Source organism: Salmo trutta, chromosome 12 (genome assembly GCF_901001165.1).
Source record: "Salmo trutta chromosome 12, fSalTru1.1, whole genome shotgun sequence".
In the NCBI taxonomy this organism is placed as follows: Eukaryota; Metazoa; Chordata; class Actinopteri; order Salmoniformes; family Salmonidae; genus Salmo; species Salmo trutta.
Genome location: NC_042968.1, coordinates 26,766,974 through 26,783,729, shown reverse-complemented (window position 1 = coordinate 26,783,729; position 16,756 = coordinate 26,766,974). Strand labels below are relative to the sequence as shown.

The 16,756-nt window shown below is 46.3% G+C and overlaps 1 protein-coding gene across 2 annotated transcripts in view; it reads left to right on the top strand.

Annotated features, from left to right (window-relative positions):
- Positions 1–16,756, top strand: part of LOC115203276 (transcription initiation factor TFIID subunit 4) — a 99,966-nt gene that overhangs the window by 25,423 nt on the left and 57,787 nt on the right. For both annotated transcript variants that reach the window (XM_029767827.1, XM_029767828.1), the window contains 5 exons: positions 2,684–2,756; positions 4,075–4,189; positions 11,027–11,196; positions 14,084–14,214; positions 15,195–15,320. In XM_029767827.1, coding sequence (XP_029623687.1) covers positions 2,684–2,756; positions 4,075–4,189; positions 11,027–11,196; positions 14,084–14,214; positions 15,195–15,320 — 615 coding nt within the window. The remainder of the gene's footprint in view (positions 1–2,683; positions 2,757–4,074; positions 4,190–11,026; positions 11,197–14,083; positions 14,215–15,194; positions 15,321–16,756) is intronic.

The window sequence follows — 16,756 nt, the reverse complement described above, 5'->3', positions numbered from 1 at the left end:
ACAGGGCCGGGGCACAGGGCCGGGCCACAGGGCCGGGCCACAGGGCTGGGTGGTGGTGGTGCCCTCCGCACCACTCATCTGCTGCTGCTGGTTGGGAGGGTCGTGGGTGAGGGGAGGTAACTAGGTCATAGCTGGGTCAGTTTGAGAGCTGCTGTGTGTGGCTGCAGCTGTACAGCACTTACTGTAGTGGAGCACAGTCACAGAGGAGAGGAGACGGACTCTGACTCTGCCAGCCCCCCCCTCCCCCCAGACTGATCCTGTGTCAGCTCAATCACCAAAGGTCTGACATTCAAAGCAGTTGTAATTACTAGACTATAGCTCCTGGTATAACACCAGTCTGAAGCTAAAACGTGGTTCAGGTTTTGGAACCAGGGAACCCTGTATGTTTTTTATAGTGTGCTCCTAAAACAACCCCAAAAATGTCCCCAATTTTCGATTCTGGAACTTACCTGTGATTTCCTCAAACTGTGTTGTGGGTTTGCCAGAGGTTCTCCCTCCTCTATTCTGGCTGCTGAATGTATTTTCCTCTTTGAGGCCCTGCAGGGGATCTCTGGGAGAAATGGCCTCTATCTTTTTCAAGCCTTGAACAGTAATATAGCATGTGTCAGGGAATGGAAAACAAGGCTAAAAAATATGCAGTGAGAAGCAAACTGGTGTGAATGGATGGCTGGGCCTCAGGCCTGTCCCACAGCTAGTCTGCATGCTAGGAAGGAAGTGACTCTATTAGCGCAGAAGCAGCTCCTCTCCTCTCCTCTCCTCTCCTCTCCACTCCACTCCACTCCACTCTACTCCACTCTACTCCACTCCTCTTCTCTTCTCCTCCACTTCCCTCTCCTCCACCTTCCTCTCCTCTCCTCCACTTTCCTCTCCTCCACTTTCCTCTCCTTCACTTCCCTCTCCTCTCCTCCACTTCCCTCTCCTCCACTTTCCTCTCCTCCACTTCCCTCTCCTCCACTTTCCTCTCCTCCACTTTCCTCTCCTCCACTTCCCTCTCCTCCACTTTCCTCTCCTCCACTTCCCTCTCCTCCACTTCCCTCTCCTCTCCTCCACTTTCCTCTCCTCCACTTTCCTCTCCTCCACTTTCCTCTCCTCCACTTTCCTCTCCTCCACTTTCCTCTCCTCCACTTTCCTCTCCTCCACTTTCCTCTCCTCCACTTTCCTCTCCTCTCCTCCACTTCCGTCTCCTCCACTTCACCCTCCTCTCCTCCACTTTCCTCTCCTCCACTTCCCTCTCCTCCACTTCCCTCTCCTCCACTTCCCTCTCCTCTCCTCCACTTTCCTCTCCTCCACTTTCCTCTCCTCCACTTCCGTCTCCTCCACTTCACCCTCCTCTCCTCCACTTTCCTCTCCTCCACTTTCCTCTCCTCCACTTTCCTCTCCTCCACTTCCCTCTCCTCCACTTTCCTCTCCTCCACTTTCCTCTCCTCCACTTCCCTCTCCTCCACTTCCCTCTCCTCTCCTCCACTTCCCTCTCCTCCACTTCCCTCTCCTCCACTTTCCTCTCCTCCACTTTCCTCTCCTCCACTTTCCTCTCCTCCACTTTCCTCTCCTCCACTTCCCTCTCCTCCACTTTCCTCTCCTCCACTTTCCTCTCCTCCACTTTCCTCTCCTCCACTTCCCTCTCCTCCACTTTCCTCTCCTCCACTTTCCTCTCCTCCACTTTCCTCTCCTCCACTTCCCTCTCCTCCACTCTCCTCTCCTCCACTTCCCTCTCCTCTCCTCCACTTTCCTCTCCTCCACTTCCCTCTCCTCCACTTCCCTCTCCTCCACTTTCCTCTCCTCCACTTTCCTCTCCTCCACTTCCCTCTCCTCCACTTTCCTCTCCTCCACTTTCGTCTCCTCCACTTCCCTCTCCTCTCCTCCACTTCCCTCTCCTCCACTTTCCTCTCCTCCACTTTCCTCTCCTCCACTTTCCTCTCCTCCACTTTCCTCTCCTCCACTTCCCTCTCCTCCACTTCCCTCTCCTCCACTTCCCTCTCCTCCAATTTCCTCTCCTCCACTTTCCTCTCCTCCACTTTCCTCTCCTCCACTTCCCTCTCCTCTCCTCCACTTCCCTCTCCTCCACTTTCCTCTCCTCCACTTTCCTCTCCTCCACTTCCCTCTCCTCTCCTCCACTTCCCTCTCCTCCACTTTCCTCTCCTCCACTTTCCTCTACTTTCCTCTCCTCCACTTCCCTCTCCTCCACTTTCCTCTCCTCCACTTTCCTCTCCTCCACTTTCCTCTCCTCCACTTCCCTCTCCTCTCCTCCACTTTCCTCTCCTCCACTTTCCTCTCCTCCACTTTCCTCTCCTCCACTTCCCTCTCCTCCACTTTCCTCTCCTCCACTTTCCTCTCCTCCACTTCCCTCTCCTCCACTTTCCTCTCCTCCACTTTCCTCTCCTCCACTTTCCTCTTCTCTGTCTTTACTTTTTCACTCTGCTGTTCCTCCTCTTCCTCCTCCCGTTGTTTTATGCCAACACACACACACACTGGCCCATTCCTCCCTCCCCGTACAGAGATACCTTTTTTCATGTCAAAATGAATCGGGATCAATCAATTTAAATGTCACAAGACCTGCTTGTCATTGATGGGGTCAACTGTCTAAATTGTATTTACCATTCTTCTTCCCTCTCTCTCTCTCTCTCTCTCTCTCTCTCTCTCTCTCTCTCTCTCTCTCTCTCTCTCTCTCTCTCTCTCTCCTCAGGGTATCAAGCAAGCGGGCACCGCTGGTTGCCAGGTCAGGATGCCCATGGTAATCACACCATTAAGAACACAAGGTGACTATTGTGTATCTCCATTCTTTGTTACATATTTCCTATGGTACTACAGAGAATCCTTATCTCACACCAGACAGATAGGAGAGCTGAGAACAGGTGTTTCCTATCCTGCTGTACCCCATCCTTTCATCAAACATTTACACTGCTACCATCTCACACTGATTCACAAACACTGACTGAACACACTGAAGCAAGCCCTAAAACATCCCCTAAATACCGTACTGGTCCCCAAAGAGTGTGGTGTGCTCTCAGGTGTGTGTATTTGTGTGTGTGTGTGATCAGAGGTGCATACACGTTCGATTTGCCCCTTCCTCAAATTGCCTGCAGTGAAATATCTGTAGGTTGTTTTATGCCCATAAATTGGAATGTGGGAAAAGTTTCTAAAAATACTTTGTGCCTCTTGGCTAGGAACATGCCTGTTAAAATCAAGTTTAAATTCACTCTGGCAGTCCTTGTGCCTCTACAAAAAACGTGTCTCCAAGCAGGATGCGGTTTTGGAGTGTAAGGAGAACCGGTGAAGCGCAGTGATATTGACAGAATGATGTTGTCTATACAAACCTGGGGAGATCTGCCTACGTTGTGATGCTGCTCTGTCTCCCCTGGTCTCCCTCTTCTCTCCCCTGGTCTCCCTCTTCTCTCCCCTGGTCTCCCTCTTCTCTCCCCTGGTCTCCCCTGGTCTCCCTCTTCTCTCCCCTGGTCTCCCTCTTCTCTCCCCTGGTCTCCCTCTTCTCTCCCCTGGTCTCCCTCTTCTTTTCCCCTGATCTCCCTCTTCTCTCCCCTGGTCTCCCCTGGTCTCCCTCTTCTCTCCCCTGGTCTCCCTCTTCTCTCCCCTGGTCTCCCTCTTCTCTCCCCTGGTCTCCCTCTTCTCTCCCCTGGTCTCCCTCTTCTTTTCCCCTGATCTCCCTCTTCTCTCCCCTGGTCTCCCCTGGTCTCCCTCTTCTCTCCCCTGGTCTCCCTCTTCTCTTCCCTGGTCTCCCTCTTCTCTCCCCTGGTCTCCCCTGGTCTCCCTCTTCTCTCCCCTGGTCTCCCTCTTCTCTCCCCTGGTCTCCCTCTTCTCTCCCCTGGTCTCCCCTGGTCTCCCTCTTCTCTCCCCTGGTCTCCCTCTTCTCTCCCCTGGTCTCCCTCTTCTCTCCCCTGGTCTCCCCTGGTCTCCCTCTTCTCTCCCCTGGTCTCCCTCTTCTCTCCCCTGGTCTCCCTCTTCTCTCCCCAGTGTGACAGAGATGGTTAAAGAAAGTCTTCAGACAGGAGCAGGTTTGATGACAATACGAGGGGACAGCTCATAATAATATTACTCGTGTGTGTGTGTGTTTTTTCCCAGGCACTGTCAGCAAGGGAGCCACGTTCCAAGCAGGCAAAAGTCCTGTGGGTTTTGCCGTTAAGGGCTCTGGAAATCAGAAAAACAAGCTGAACGATCCCGGAGGCGGTTCTTTCAGGTACAAAACGCTGGTTCTGTCCACCTCTTCAGGTAGAGAGAAGAGGGAGGAAAAGAGAGAGGGAGGAGAAGAGAGAAGGAGTTTTACTGAGTGTTATGGACAGCCAGCACATGGGGGCAGCATTTCACTAAGATAACTTGGATGACTACAGGCTACACTCTCAGCTCAGGCCATGAGTTTTCATCCTGTCATCTGCCTGACTCTCTCTCTCTGTCTGCCTCTATCTCTCATCTCTCTCTCTCTCTCTCTCTCTCTGTCTCACTCTATCGCTCCTTTTTCTTCGTCTGTCACATAGCAACACTCTCTCTCCCAGCCAATAGATCATTCAGAGTAATTCATACTCTCATCAATGCTCTGGATTCCTGTTCCAACTCTTTGGTAGGAATGATAATGAACTACTAAAAGTTAAGCAGGAACAAGTCATTATCGAAAACATGTACATGGATCAACACTAGCTAATGACCCTGTTCTAAATAAAATGGCACAATGTTGTCTACACTTGTGTTGCCCCCTGTTAATATAGATGTTTATGGTTACCCCCTGTTAATATAGATGTTTATGGTTACCCCCTGTTAATATAGATGTTTATGGTTACCCCCTGTTAATATAGATGTTTATGGTTACCTCCTGTTAATGTAGATGTTTATGGTTACCCCCTGTTAATATAGATGTTTATGGTTACCCCCTGTTAATATAGATGTTTATGGTTGCTCCCTGTTAATATAGATGTTTATGGTTACCCCCTGTTAATGTAGATGTTTATGGTTACCCCCTGTTAATATAGATGTTTATGGTTACCCCCTGTTAATATAGATGTTTATGGTTACCCCCTGTTAATATAGATGTTTATGGTTGCTCCCTGTTAATATAGATGTTTATGGTTACCCCTGGTAATATAGATGTTTATGGTTGCTCCCTGTTAATATAGATGTTTATGGTTACCCCCTGTTAATATAGATGTTTATGGTTACCCCCTGTTAATATAGATGTTTATGGTTGCTCCCTGTTAATATAGATGTTTATGGTTGCCCCCTGTTAATATAGATGTTTATGGTTACCCCCTGTTAGTATAGATGTTTATGGTTACCCCCTGTTAATATAGATGTTTATGGTTGCTCCCTGTTAATATAGATGTTTATGGTTACCCCCTGTTAATATAGATGTTTATGGTTACCCCCTGTTAATATAGATGTTTATGGTTGCCCCCTGTTAGTATAGATGTTTATGGTTACCCCCTGTTAATATAGATGTTTATGGTTGCTCCCTGTTAATATAGATGTTTATGGTTACCCCCTGTTAGTATAGATGTTTATGGTTGCTCCCTGTTAATATAGATGTTTATGGTTACCCCCTGTTAATATAGATGTTTATGGTTACCCCCTGTTAATATAGATGTTTATGGTTACCCCCTGTTAATATAGATGTTTATGGTTGCTCCCTGTTAATATAGATGTTTATGGTTACCCCCTGTTAATATAGATGTTTATGGTTGCCCCCTGTTAATATAGATGTTTATGGTTACCCCCTGTTAATATAGATGTTTATGGTTGCTCCCTGTTAATATAGATGTTTATGGTTGCTCCCTGTTAATATAGATGTTTATGGTTGCCCCCTGTTAATATAGATGTTTATGGTTACCCCCTGTTAGTATAGATGTTTATGGTTACCCCCTGTTAATATAGATGTTTATGGTTGCTCCCTGTTAATATAGATGTTTATGGTTACCCCCTGTTAATATAGATGTTTATGGTTACCCCCTGTTAATATAGATGTTTATGGTTACCCCCTGTTAATATAGATGTTTATGGTTGCTCCCTGTTAATATAGATGTTTATGGTTGCTCCCTGTTAATATAGATGTTTATGGTTGCCCCCTGTTAATATAGATGTTTATGGTTACCCCCTGTTAGTATAGATGTTTATGGTTGCTCCCACCCTCTCTCCAGGTTCTTCAGCTCGTTTTATCTTTGTAAAAAACGTCTTCATGAAAAATGATCTTTACGATGTGACCTATAAGTATAGGCCCTTATGTGTGTGTGAACATGCGTGATTGCGAGCACATCGCAGTTTGTGTGTGCGTGCGTATGTATGTACATTTTCCTGTCCTGCTACGCATTCAAAATGTAACGAGTACTTTTGGGTGTCAGGGAAAATGTAAGGAGTAAAAAAAGCATCATTTTATTTAGGAATGTAGGAGAGTAAAAGTAAAGTACAGATACCCCCCAAAATACTTAAATAGTACTTCAAAGTATTTTTACTTAGTTACTTTACACCACTGACTCCGAGCCCATATTAGGCCACCGGGTTCATGGTAATGGCTTCCCCTCCTGAGGGGAAAGTAGCCGCCCCGGGCCCTGATTGATAAACCAATAAATCTTTAGTGGCCTTGATAATTAAGCTGTCAGGGCTGCTTGTTACTGACAACCTTTTCCCTCTGGTGCTTCTGCCTCCGTGTTTACACAAACCACGCATTGCCTCCCTGCCCTAGCAGTCCACTATACTGGCTAACCATACAGTACATAGGCTACACACTGGTTTCATGTCAGCTCAATCAAATAGGGTTCATATATCCTCACCGGCACTACCCCCTCTACTCTGCTTGTTGACATGGACTACACCTCGCTGTGTAGTGTAGTAGTCCCTGGTAGGGCAGGGCTGTATGTACCTCTATACTGTTCCCCTCCTGAGGACATAAGAGCATGTTGGAACAGAGCCCTGTGGCGTGTGTATATCCTCTCACCTCAGAGCACTCTCAGCCACTCCCTCCCAGCATGGGTGCGCAATAGGCCAGAAATGGGGAGGGATGGTGGGAGTCTCCCCCCTCCTTAAAATAGTGATGATACTGAGATTATACTGTAGGCATTTTTTTAGTTTCCTGTGTTTGATCTTAAATACTCCCCCCTCCTTCCACTCCCCTGTGTTGTGCTATGTAGATGGTGTTTTGTGTAACATCAGATTTGTATTGTTTCCCTTTGTGAAGAATATAATGCTAGGGTTGAATAGCTAAGTGGATAGGGGTTGAATAGACTATGATCTCAGAGATTCAGTTTGTAACCAGTCAAACATGGTCCAAATATAATCAACCAGGCATAACCCCTCTAGTGTCTCCACCTGACCTATGTATTTATTTATCTGTTGTGATGTGTTGTGTTGTGCTGTGTTGTGTTGTGCTCTGTTGTGTTGTGCTGTGTTATGTGATGTGTTGTGCTCTGTTGTGCTGTGTTATGTGATGTGTTGTGCTCTGTTGTTGTGCTGTGTTATGTGATGTGTTGTGCTCTGTTGTTGTGCTGTGTTATGTGATGTGTTGCGATGTGTTGTGTTGTGTTATGTGCTGTGTTGGGATGTGCTGTGTTGTGTTATGTGTTGTGTTGCGTTGCGTTATGTGCTGTGTTGTGATGTGTTGTGCTCTGTTGTTGTGCTGTGTTATGTGATGTGTTGTGCTCTGTTGTTGTGCTGTGTTATGTGATGTGTTGTGCTCTGTTGTTGTGCTGTGTTATGTGATGTGTTGCGATATGTTGTGTTGTGTTATGTGCTGTGTTGGGATGTGCTGTGTTGTGTTGCGTTGCGTTATGTGCTATGTTGTGATGTGTTCTGTTGCGTTACGTTATGTTCTGTGCTGTGTTGCGCTGTGCTGTGCTGTGCTGTGTTGCGTTGTGTTGTGTTGCGTTACGTTATGTGCTGTGTTGGGATGTGTTGTGTTGCGTTACGTTATGTTCTGTGCTGTGTTGTGATGTGTTGCGCTGTGTTGTGTTGTGCTGTGTTGTGTTCAGACCGCAGGGCCTGTGGGGTTCCCGGTGAGTTCCAGTGTGCTCTGCTGTGGTGACCACTGACAGACTGACAGACAGACAGGCAGCCACAGCGTAGGTTTACAGTGCTGAGTGGAAGCAGCTGATCTCGCCCTCCATGCTTTCTGTAAACACCCAACATCCGCTTTAATCACAGCCGGCCCTCATCCCCTAGTTCTCAGCCCTCAGCCGTCTCAGAAGTCAGCCCCATCAGCCCAATGCCGTGGCAGGTAGCCTAGTGGTTAGAGCGTTGGGCCAGTAACCGAAAGGTTGCTGGATCGAATCCCGAGCTGTTAAGGTAAAAATCTGTCGTTCTGCCCCTGAACAAGGTAGTTAACCCACTGTTTCCCGGTAGGCCGTCATTGTAATTAAGAATTTGTTCTTAACTGACTTGCCTAGTTAAATAAAGGTTAAAATGCCAGCGGTGAGCTCACCATCATTCCCCCAAATCCTCCTGCCCCTCAACTCTATGTCTGGTCTGGGACATACGTTCCTCTACCCCGGCCCCATCCAGCTCATTCACATCCAGACCAGGCCGGACACACAGAGAGGGAACGTGCTTAAACTACAGTACACTGGCTTTGATACATATTGGCAGCAGTCAGCATTGTCTAAAGCGACAGGCTGTAGTGCACATTGAGGAACTAAGGAAGCTGGAGTGGCCTGAGCCTGTGTGTGTGACTGTGTGTGTGTGACTGTGTGTGTGTCTCACTCACTGTGAGGTATGACTAGCTACATGGAGGGGTCTCAGGGGTGTTAGTCACTCAGATGGCTCGGTGGACGACCCCTACCTTGGCACAGGGGGCACTCTCTGGGGGGAGGTATCAGAGACGATCCTGGCTCTTCCCTGACTGGATGCTCCCATTCCACACACGCCACACACATACACATGCTCCTTCTAAATGGCAGAGCAATCCAACTCCCCACCTATGGCGTGCCCTCTCTCCCATCCAGTCTGGATATGGAAAATACATGCATATGTATTCATGTTGCTCTGGGTGTCATGTCCCGCAGCAAAGCCAAACCGATCATTGAGAGGTGTCTTTTCCTCCATAGTGGAACCTAATTATATCTCACCTTTATTAGTGAGAGGAGAAGGTACTGTACATTTGTTCAGCAGTCTTTTTGTTATGCGTTTCATAACTAATTCCTTCCTTTTAATATCAGCCTTGTCTTGCATTTCCATTTGATTGTAGCCCCCCGCAAACACAGGAGACATCTAGTTATGCTATTAAGAATCAGGAATAAGGGAGTTATTTGCATAGCAACATAGCATGTCCATGTCCACTAGCTGTGTTGTGTAACTTTATGTGTTATTCATCATTACATATGATGGTTTATTTATTTAATGGATAATGAGGTTAGGAGGCCAGGGTGTTGGGTGTTGATGACGGTGGTGAAGAGGAAGGTATATAGCCTACAGTAGGAGGGGAGATATAAAATAATAACATGGTGTAATCTCCTGTATTATGGAGTGTTGTTGGGTAGATTCTACATGGAGGTTCATTATTAGACTCAGAGAGAGTAGGACTGGGACTGGCAGGGTGAGTAGAGGGTCTAGTGAGATCTCTTGGTGCTGGAAAGAGCTCTAATCGTCTTTGTCAACCTCCTGCCGGGATGTCAGGACTCATATAGGTGCTCGTGGAACAGGAAGACATCAGCGGGGTGCAATGCCTGCCGCTGACGATGGCGATGTGTTCCCACACGGACGCCCGCCCGCTGCGGGCAGAGACTAGAGAACAAGGCAGCATCAACATGCATGGCCCCCGCAATACGTAACTTCTGACGGTCGGAACCAGCGGCTGCTGGCGGTGCGAACACCAATTACTTTAGAGGGGAGGCGAAGGAACGGGCGAGGGAAGCAGTGAGCGGCTGCCCTGTGTGTGTTCTGTGGTTCTCTGTGCCCTCTGTCACCGCCACTCAGTGGTTCCTCCAGCCCAGCGAGCGAGGGAGGGAGGCAGTGTTTCCATGGATGATCAGCTCAGGGCATTGCCAGCCACAACCAGGTTACCACAGCACTCGTTCCCCTGTTGGGGTACTCACTCATAGAGACTGGAAAGAGGATTTAGGCCTGGCGACTGTCAATGTCAGATTCACCCAAAACCTACAATTAAAGGTGAACTGTTTGGGTCAGACACTCCATTCTTTTAATGATGGTCATCCTTGGGGAGGACCTTGACCTCAATGGGTCTTCTTGGTCCTTTATCCCCTTGTTACTGTTTACCTCAAATACGATATCTAATACATTTTACTGATCCAAACCTATGTATGAATTCTAAAAAAGCTCATATTTAAGAAAATGGACAATGTATTGAGAAGCCAGCTCGTGTTGTGAATCAAAATGGTGGTGGATATTTCCTCTGGACTAGTACTAGATGATATTGCTGTTCTCAGCAGAGTGGTCTGTAAACAGTGTTTGTTGATATTAGTATATTGCCAGATTCATCACACAGCAGTTCCAATCCTCCTGTGCATCCTTACCCAGCTCCCCGCCATCCAAACGTTGTCAATCCTACTATATCCTGACTCAAATGGACTCTGGATGGAATAAAACCTTTTAAAATAGTGTATTATTATGAGCAGCTTATACACCTCTGAATCATGACAATGCAAGTGCATACACTACATTCCCTGTACGATTGCACCTTGAATGAAATGAGAAAATCTGTCAGTTTTCCACATGAACAGCCCTGTAATTGTCTATAGGGACATGCAAACTAATACTGTAAAAAGGACACATACAATATTGTTTTATACAGACATTGTTGTAAGAGCTAATGTACAGATGTAGGATCTTAATTTGAGCCAGTTTGCTACAGCAGGAAAATAGTCCTGCAGTAACAGGACATTTGAATTATTATGTGGATTATAATTCATTGCCATTTTTGTAGGGGTAGATACATTTTTCATGAGGGCAAAACAAGTCTGACATTTCTAAGTGGAAATGACAACTTTAGATTTCTTTTTAAAACTCAAAAACACTACAAGTTTGCAAAAACAAACTACATCTGTAGAGCCCTTAAAAAATGAATCCTCCATCTGTTTGTTTCCAGGGATGATGATGACATTAACGATGTGGCGTCCATGGCGGGGGTGAACCTGAATGAAGAGAGCGCCCGTATCCTGGCCACCAACTCTGAGCTGGTGGGAACACACATCCGCTCCTGTAAAGATGAGGCTTTCCTTCACCCGGGCCTGTTGCACAGACGCATCCTGGAGACAGGTACGGACACAACACTACTACAGTACGTTATAGTACATGATGACTCCCTCACTAGAGAAACCTCTATAGTGTGTGATGATGAGGCCTTGTTCACAGCAGTAGAACAATAGAAGTTGCATACACAGTAAGTCTTTAAAGTCATTAAATGATAGAGAATTGAGGTGGAATCATGTACAGTGTTGTTGTCTTCACGATTAGTATTATCTCCAGTTCCATAATAATAATTCCATAATCATCAAGTGTTGCCAATGACGCTGATCTTCATTTTCATCATAGTGATTATTATCTTCAGATTTATCTTGAATTTATTCATGAACGTATGTACCAAACAGAATCATGTTCCTTCAAACGTGTGTTGGTTTAGAAAATATCGGCCAGACCCCTGTCTGTGTGTGTGTGATGAAATCTGTTAGCTTTGTGTTTTCTTCTATTCTCCTTGTTGTTTGTGCATCTGTAGTGTCATCACTAAAGACAGACAGTTTGATTTACTTCCCCTGATGGGATGTTGCAGACCGGAGCAGACGCTCCTTTCTGGCCTCCCTCATTTTAAACTTGGTGCAATTAACAGTTCTTTCACCTCCTTTAATGAATTCTTCAGTGTCTGTCTGAACTTACTAGACACCAGGCCCTGACATAAATACTTTATAGAGCTGTCTTTTGAAGGCTGCTTGTCAGATTGTCCTTTGGACTGAAGGAAGAGAGTTCAGAGTTACAAGACTTGATTTTGTTCTTCTTCTGTCTTTTGATTGGAGCTCCACATTCAGATACTGTCCTATTTGCGAATGTGAGATGATTTACGGACCAGTGGAATCATTCTCTGTTCATATTAGAATTCATGTGAGGGTTTACCATGTGATAGACTAGTATCTACAATGTATTGGCCTCTCATTAGGCACATTCAATGGTGGTACTGGTAAATGGCACTTTGTTACCCTTTAGGCCTTTTTGCACTGTGTCGGAAATGTCTAAGCCTAATGTGTGAAAGTGCAATTCAATAATATTACCATAAACAACTAAGTCTTGAATACACGTTGCATTAAAAATCACACAATAGAATAGAATTCAAACACAACAGGGAGTTTTAGCGCTAAGACGTTTCTTCTTGTTTTACCTCAATTAAGTATCCACGGTGACGGTGACAATGAGGCCCAGAGGTCATGTGCTATTAGACGGTACATTGGTGAGGTTGTTATCCCGTCGCCTTGGGGAGGAGGGGGTTAAAAATGTAAATCTTGCTCTGGGGGCTTGGTGCTGTGCGGAGGCCGGGTGGGTGGGAGGCCATGGTGCCCCCTGCTGGGGCAGTGGCACTTGGGCGGCTTTGTTGTGTCAGTGACGGGCTGTGGAGAACTCTCAGCTGGCAGCAGAACCAAGGGAGGCTCCCCAGCCTGCCAACTCGGCTCAATCAGAGGCTAGTGGGGATGTGGTCCTCCTCACACAGTGGTACACAGCCCTGACTCACCCCTCTGCTTCATGCTGCCCTCTCTGCTCTCTGCTGCCACCACTGGACAGGGAGATGTACAGCGGGGCAGGGTAGATTCAGACCCGGTGAGGACCAGGGAACCCTGTGTCTTTCAGAATGTCCACACACAGATTGGGAGGAGAGGAGCTTGTTTCTCTCTCCCTGTTTCTTTCTTTCTTTCTCCTTTTTTCTCTTTCTATCTCTTCCCATATCTCTCTCTCCTCTCACCCCCTTCTCTCTTTCTGTCTCTCTTCTCTCTCCCCCTCTCCATCGTTCTTCAGGCTTGTCCTTGAGCCGTGGGCCAGTTTCATTTGTGAAACTACAAGCAGCAACTCCCTTCTGACTCCCAGGGCCTAGAACATATGCACAGCTGGAGTTCTCTAGAATAGCCTCTCAAAGTAAATGTGCACTGGTACCTCAGAGGTCCAATTCTGCAGAGACGCATACAGAAGCACTCAACTCCAAAGAGACTCACTCGTGTTCAGTGCAGAAAGTTCACTTTACTTTATTTAAGGGCAGATGAGATTACCAGTAAAAACAGTACAAAATAAAGCCTGTTAAGGTGATTGGAAACCAACACTAAAGCAATTCAATGCTATTTCGACTCTCCTGTAGTCCTAAGCCAGGTGCTGATGTGGACTACATTGTACATTGAGGAAAGTATTTATTTCATAGAGAACTTGGCTTTCTTTGTCTCGGTGCCTTGAAGATCTCAGTTTGTAGGAGAGAGAGGGGAAGCCTTTAGTATTTTACCTTTTGACATCGCTTACGACTCAGAGAAAATGGTTTGGAATTTTCACACTAATTATCAGGCTTATACGGATCTCGATCCTTTCAAGATGTTCGACCAGGAAAAGGTGTATGTACAGTACGGCTGATTTAAATAATTGGTGTGGTTTACTTAAAAGTGTACCAGGGAGAACATTCTGTTAATGGAATATTAAAAAGGAAGAAAAACGGATCCTAACCTCCTAAACTCTGTCCTCTGAATTATGACTTCACAAACTGTTTACAGCCAGAAAACTAGTCGAAATGACCCTTTAAAGTTAAGGTTGGCCAATGTTGTTTACAGCTACACACATGAAAGACTGCAGAGTAAGAGCTTGGCAATTCATACTTGGATACTATTCTCAACATGGTACTAGAACCGTGAAACATCTAGACAGAGCTTTATCATTATTAAACTAACTACCTTTTTCACACTATCGTCCTGACCTAAACCAAACTGTGCTGGCTCAAATGTTTTGCTTTGTCCTTTTTAGCATGGTTCCAACAACTATGGTGGATGTGGAACCAGGCCAGCTCATTACAGCTTGGTTCGGTTCGGCTCAGCTTGGTTCAGTAGTATGAAAAGCCTTTTCGGACTGGGATTTGGGGAGATCAGCGTGTATTAATGTTGGAGTCCTTCTGTCTGTCTGTGACCCTAAGCTAAGAAGTTTGGCGTGTCAGAGGTTCCTATGGAAGCGGTGAACTTCATCTCCCACGCTACCCAGTCCCGACTCCGCACTGTGCTGGAGAAGGTCTCCTCCATCGCACAGCACAGGATGGACGGCGGTAAGGTAAGTAGTCGTGCCAGAGACAGACATACTTATTAGGAGGTGGGCGCTTTTTACACTTTCCACAGAAACCTATTCTTTAAATCTTTGAAAAATACCTGATAGATCTTTTTCAGGCCTCTGTCTGGCACACCAGCATGGGTGACATTAACTTTTAGCCTTGAATATAGCAATGTAACAACATTTAATTGGTGTACAATAAAGTCAATTCAACTCTGCTCCTTGTAAAAGAAAGAAAGCAAAAAACATAGCAACTTTGAAAAGCTGTTTTCCTGTGTGTATGTGAGGCAGAGGAGAGGGGTGGTGGGCTACAGCTGTCCCTGTCTTGTTTTGTCTTTTTTGCGGTTTGTAAATGAGGCGTGTTAGATGCGTGAAGTCTCCTCGTCTCTGTGAAGCCACTCTGTTGACATCAGCGAAAAAACCAACCGGGCGGGCGGCCTGAAAGAGAGAGCACGGCTCGACTGAGTTACGGAGGAGGAGAGGAGTGCAGGCTCAGCTCTGAACAAAGGAGGGAGGAAGGATGAGAGAGACGTGCGCGTGGTGACAAACCCTCAGATGTCACTCCACTCTGTGCTCTGCTCTGCCACCCAGCTCCTCACATCGCCACAGACAGGGAGATAGTGAGAGAAACTGATAAAGGGTGTTGGGGAGAACAGAGAGATAGAGACACACACAGGGAATAAACAATTGTCATATTCACTTTTTGATGACCCACAAACTTTGTTTTCCTTCTGAAACTTGTCTCATCTTCCCATCTCCCAAGTGCAGAACAACATATTTAACACAACGAGAAGCGGTGATACCTGTAAACAAAGAAAAGTTGTGATTAGTTATCCAAACTGGTGGTTGAGAGAGACGAGGTGTCTAAAGTTGTAGTAATATGTTTATCCAAACTTGTGGTTAAAATGAGATCTTGTTAGGATCTTAAGTTATTTTTCCTCCACTCATTCTCTTTTTCTTTCCCTCCCTCTCTGTCTCTGCAGGATGAGGAGAGGTATGAGCAGTCGGCAGACGTGCGGTCACAGCTAAAGTTCTTTGAGCAGCTGGAGAGGATAGAGAAGCAGAGGAAGGATGAACAGGAGAGAGAGATCCTACTCAAAGCTGCTAAAGTAAGTCCTAGTCTCCTTCTTGTTATAAAGGCATATATCCCTTTTAGTTACAACCACACAGTCAATGAAGTGTTTTCACATTCAACCCTGATCTTTAGCCCAGTTTAGCAATACCCTGAAATCTTACCAGTTTTAGTTACCCCATTTCCAAGCCTACCTAATACACCATGAAGTCCAGTGTAGGGACTGTAGCTCTGTTGCTATTGTGTGTGTTACTTGTGTGTGAGGTGGTGTGTAAGGTGGTGTGTGAGGTGGTGTGTGAGGTGGTGTGTGAGGTGGTGTGTAAGGTGGTGTGTGAGGTGGTGTGTAAGGTGGTGTGTGAGGTGGTGTGTAAGGTAGTGTTTAGCTGTGCTGTGTTGTGTGAGGTGGTGTGTTAGGTGGTGTGTGAGGTGGTGTGTAAGGTGGTGTGTGAGGTGGTGTGTGAGGTGGTGTGTAAGGTGGTGTGTAAGGTAGTGTTTAGCTGTGCTGTGGTGTGTGTTCCTTGTCAGTGTCTAGGGCAGTGTGGTGTCTTCGCTGTTACTGCCCAGGCCCTAGCTAACAGATGAAACCGAGTGTGTCCTCCGTGGAGTGCCCTCAGTGTGTTCTCCCGCCCCCTCGCTCTAGGGCTCCTTTGTCCTCTCATTGTCCCCAAACACAACAAGCAGAGGAACCACTGTGGAACTCTATACAGTCCTCTGATCTGATCCTCCTCACATACCCGCTGACACGCCCAGAGCTAAAAGCGTGTCGTGTCAGCCATCTCAGTACTCAGGAGAACCAGCTTCAACAGTAGTGGGCAGGGGAGCCTCAGAGAGCCTTACAGAGTCTCAGAACAGATGAATTGCATCTAGGCAGTCTCTGCACACTCATGTGTGTCCATCCAGTCACACTCAGGCTGTTGAGACTGGTGTAAACACTTCTTGCACACACTTAACTTGTATAAGATTGTGAAATGACTTGAATAAGTTCTCACATACTTCATACAATCTATCAAAGAAGACAGGTACATAATTCATTAGACATACAGTATGATGCAAAGGTTCAATACTGTCACCACCAACAGAATGTGTTTTGAAGGGAAATGCCCCACGGTGAGACATTAGAGAGAAGCTTGCTTCATTTAATACATCTTCAACAGAGACAATGTCCCACAGCTGATTGCATTATCACTTCCCTGTGTTAACAGCATTGTTATGGTCTGGCCCTGCCTGCCATGCAGGACATTAGACACAGTCAGACTGATGAACAATGACCCGCCTTGCCACTGTTATAGTTGGTAGTTAGGAAACTACTGCCTTGACAGCAAAGCTGTTAAGCACCAAGCTTTATTTTGTTATTTAAAAAAAGATGCAATCTCAGGGCCTAACTGTAAGTGTCTTTAGAAGGAGTATATGACAGTAAGTTTTACTAAACATCAGTTTATCACACCTGAACAAATCTTTAGTATAACTGTATAT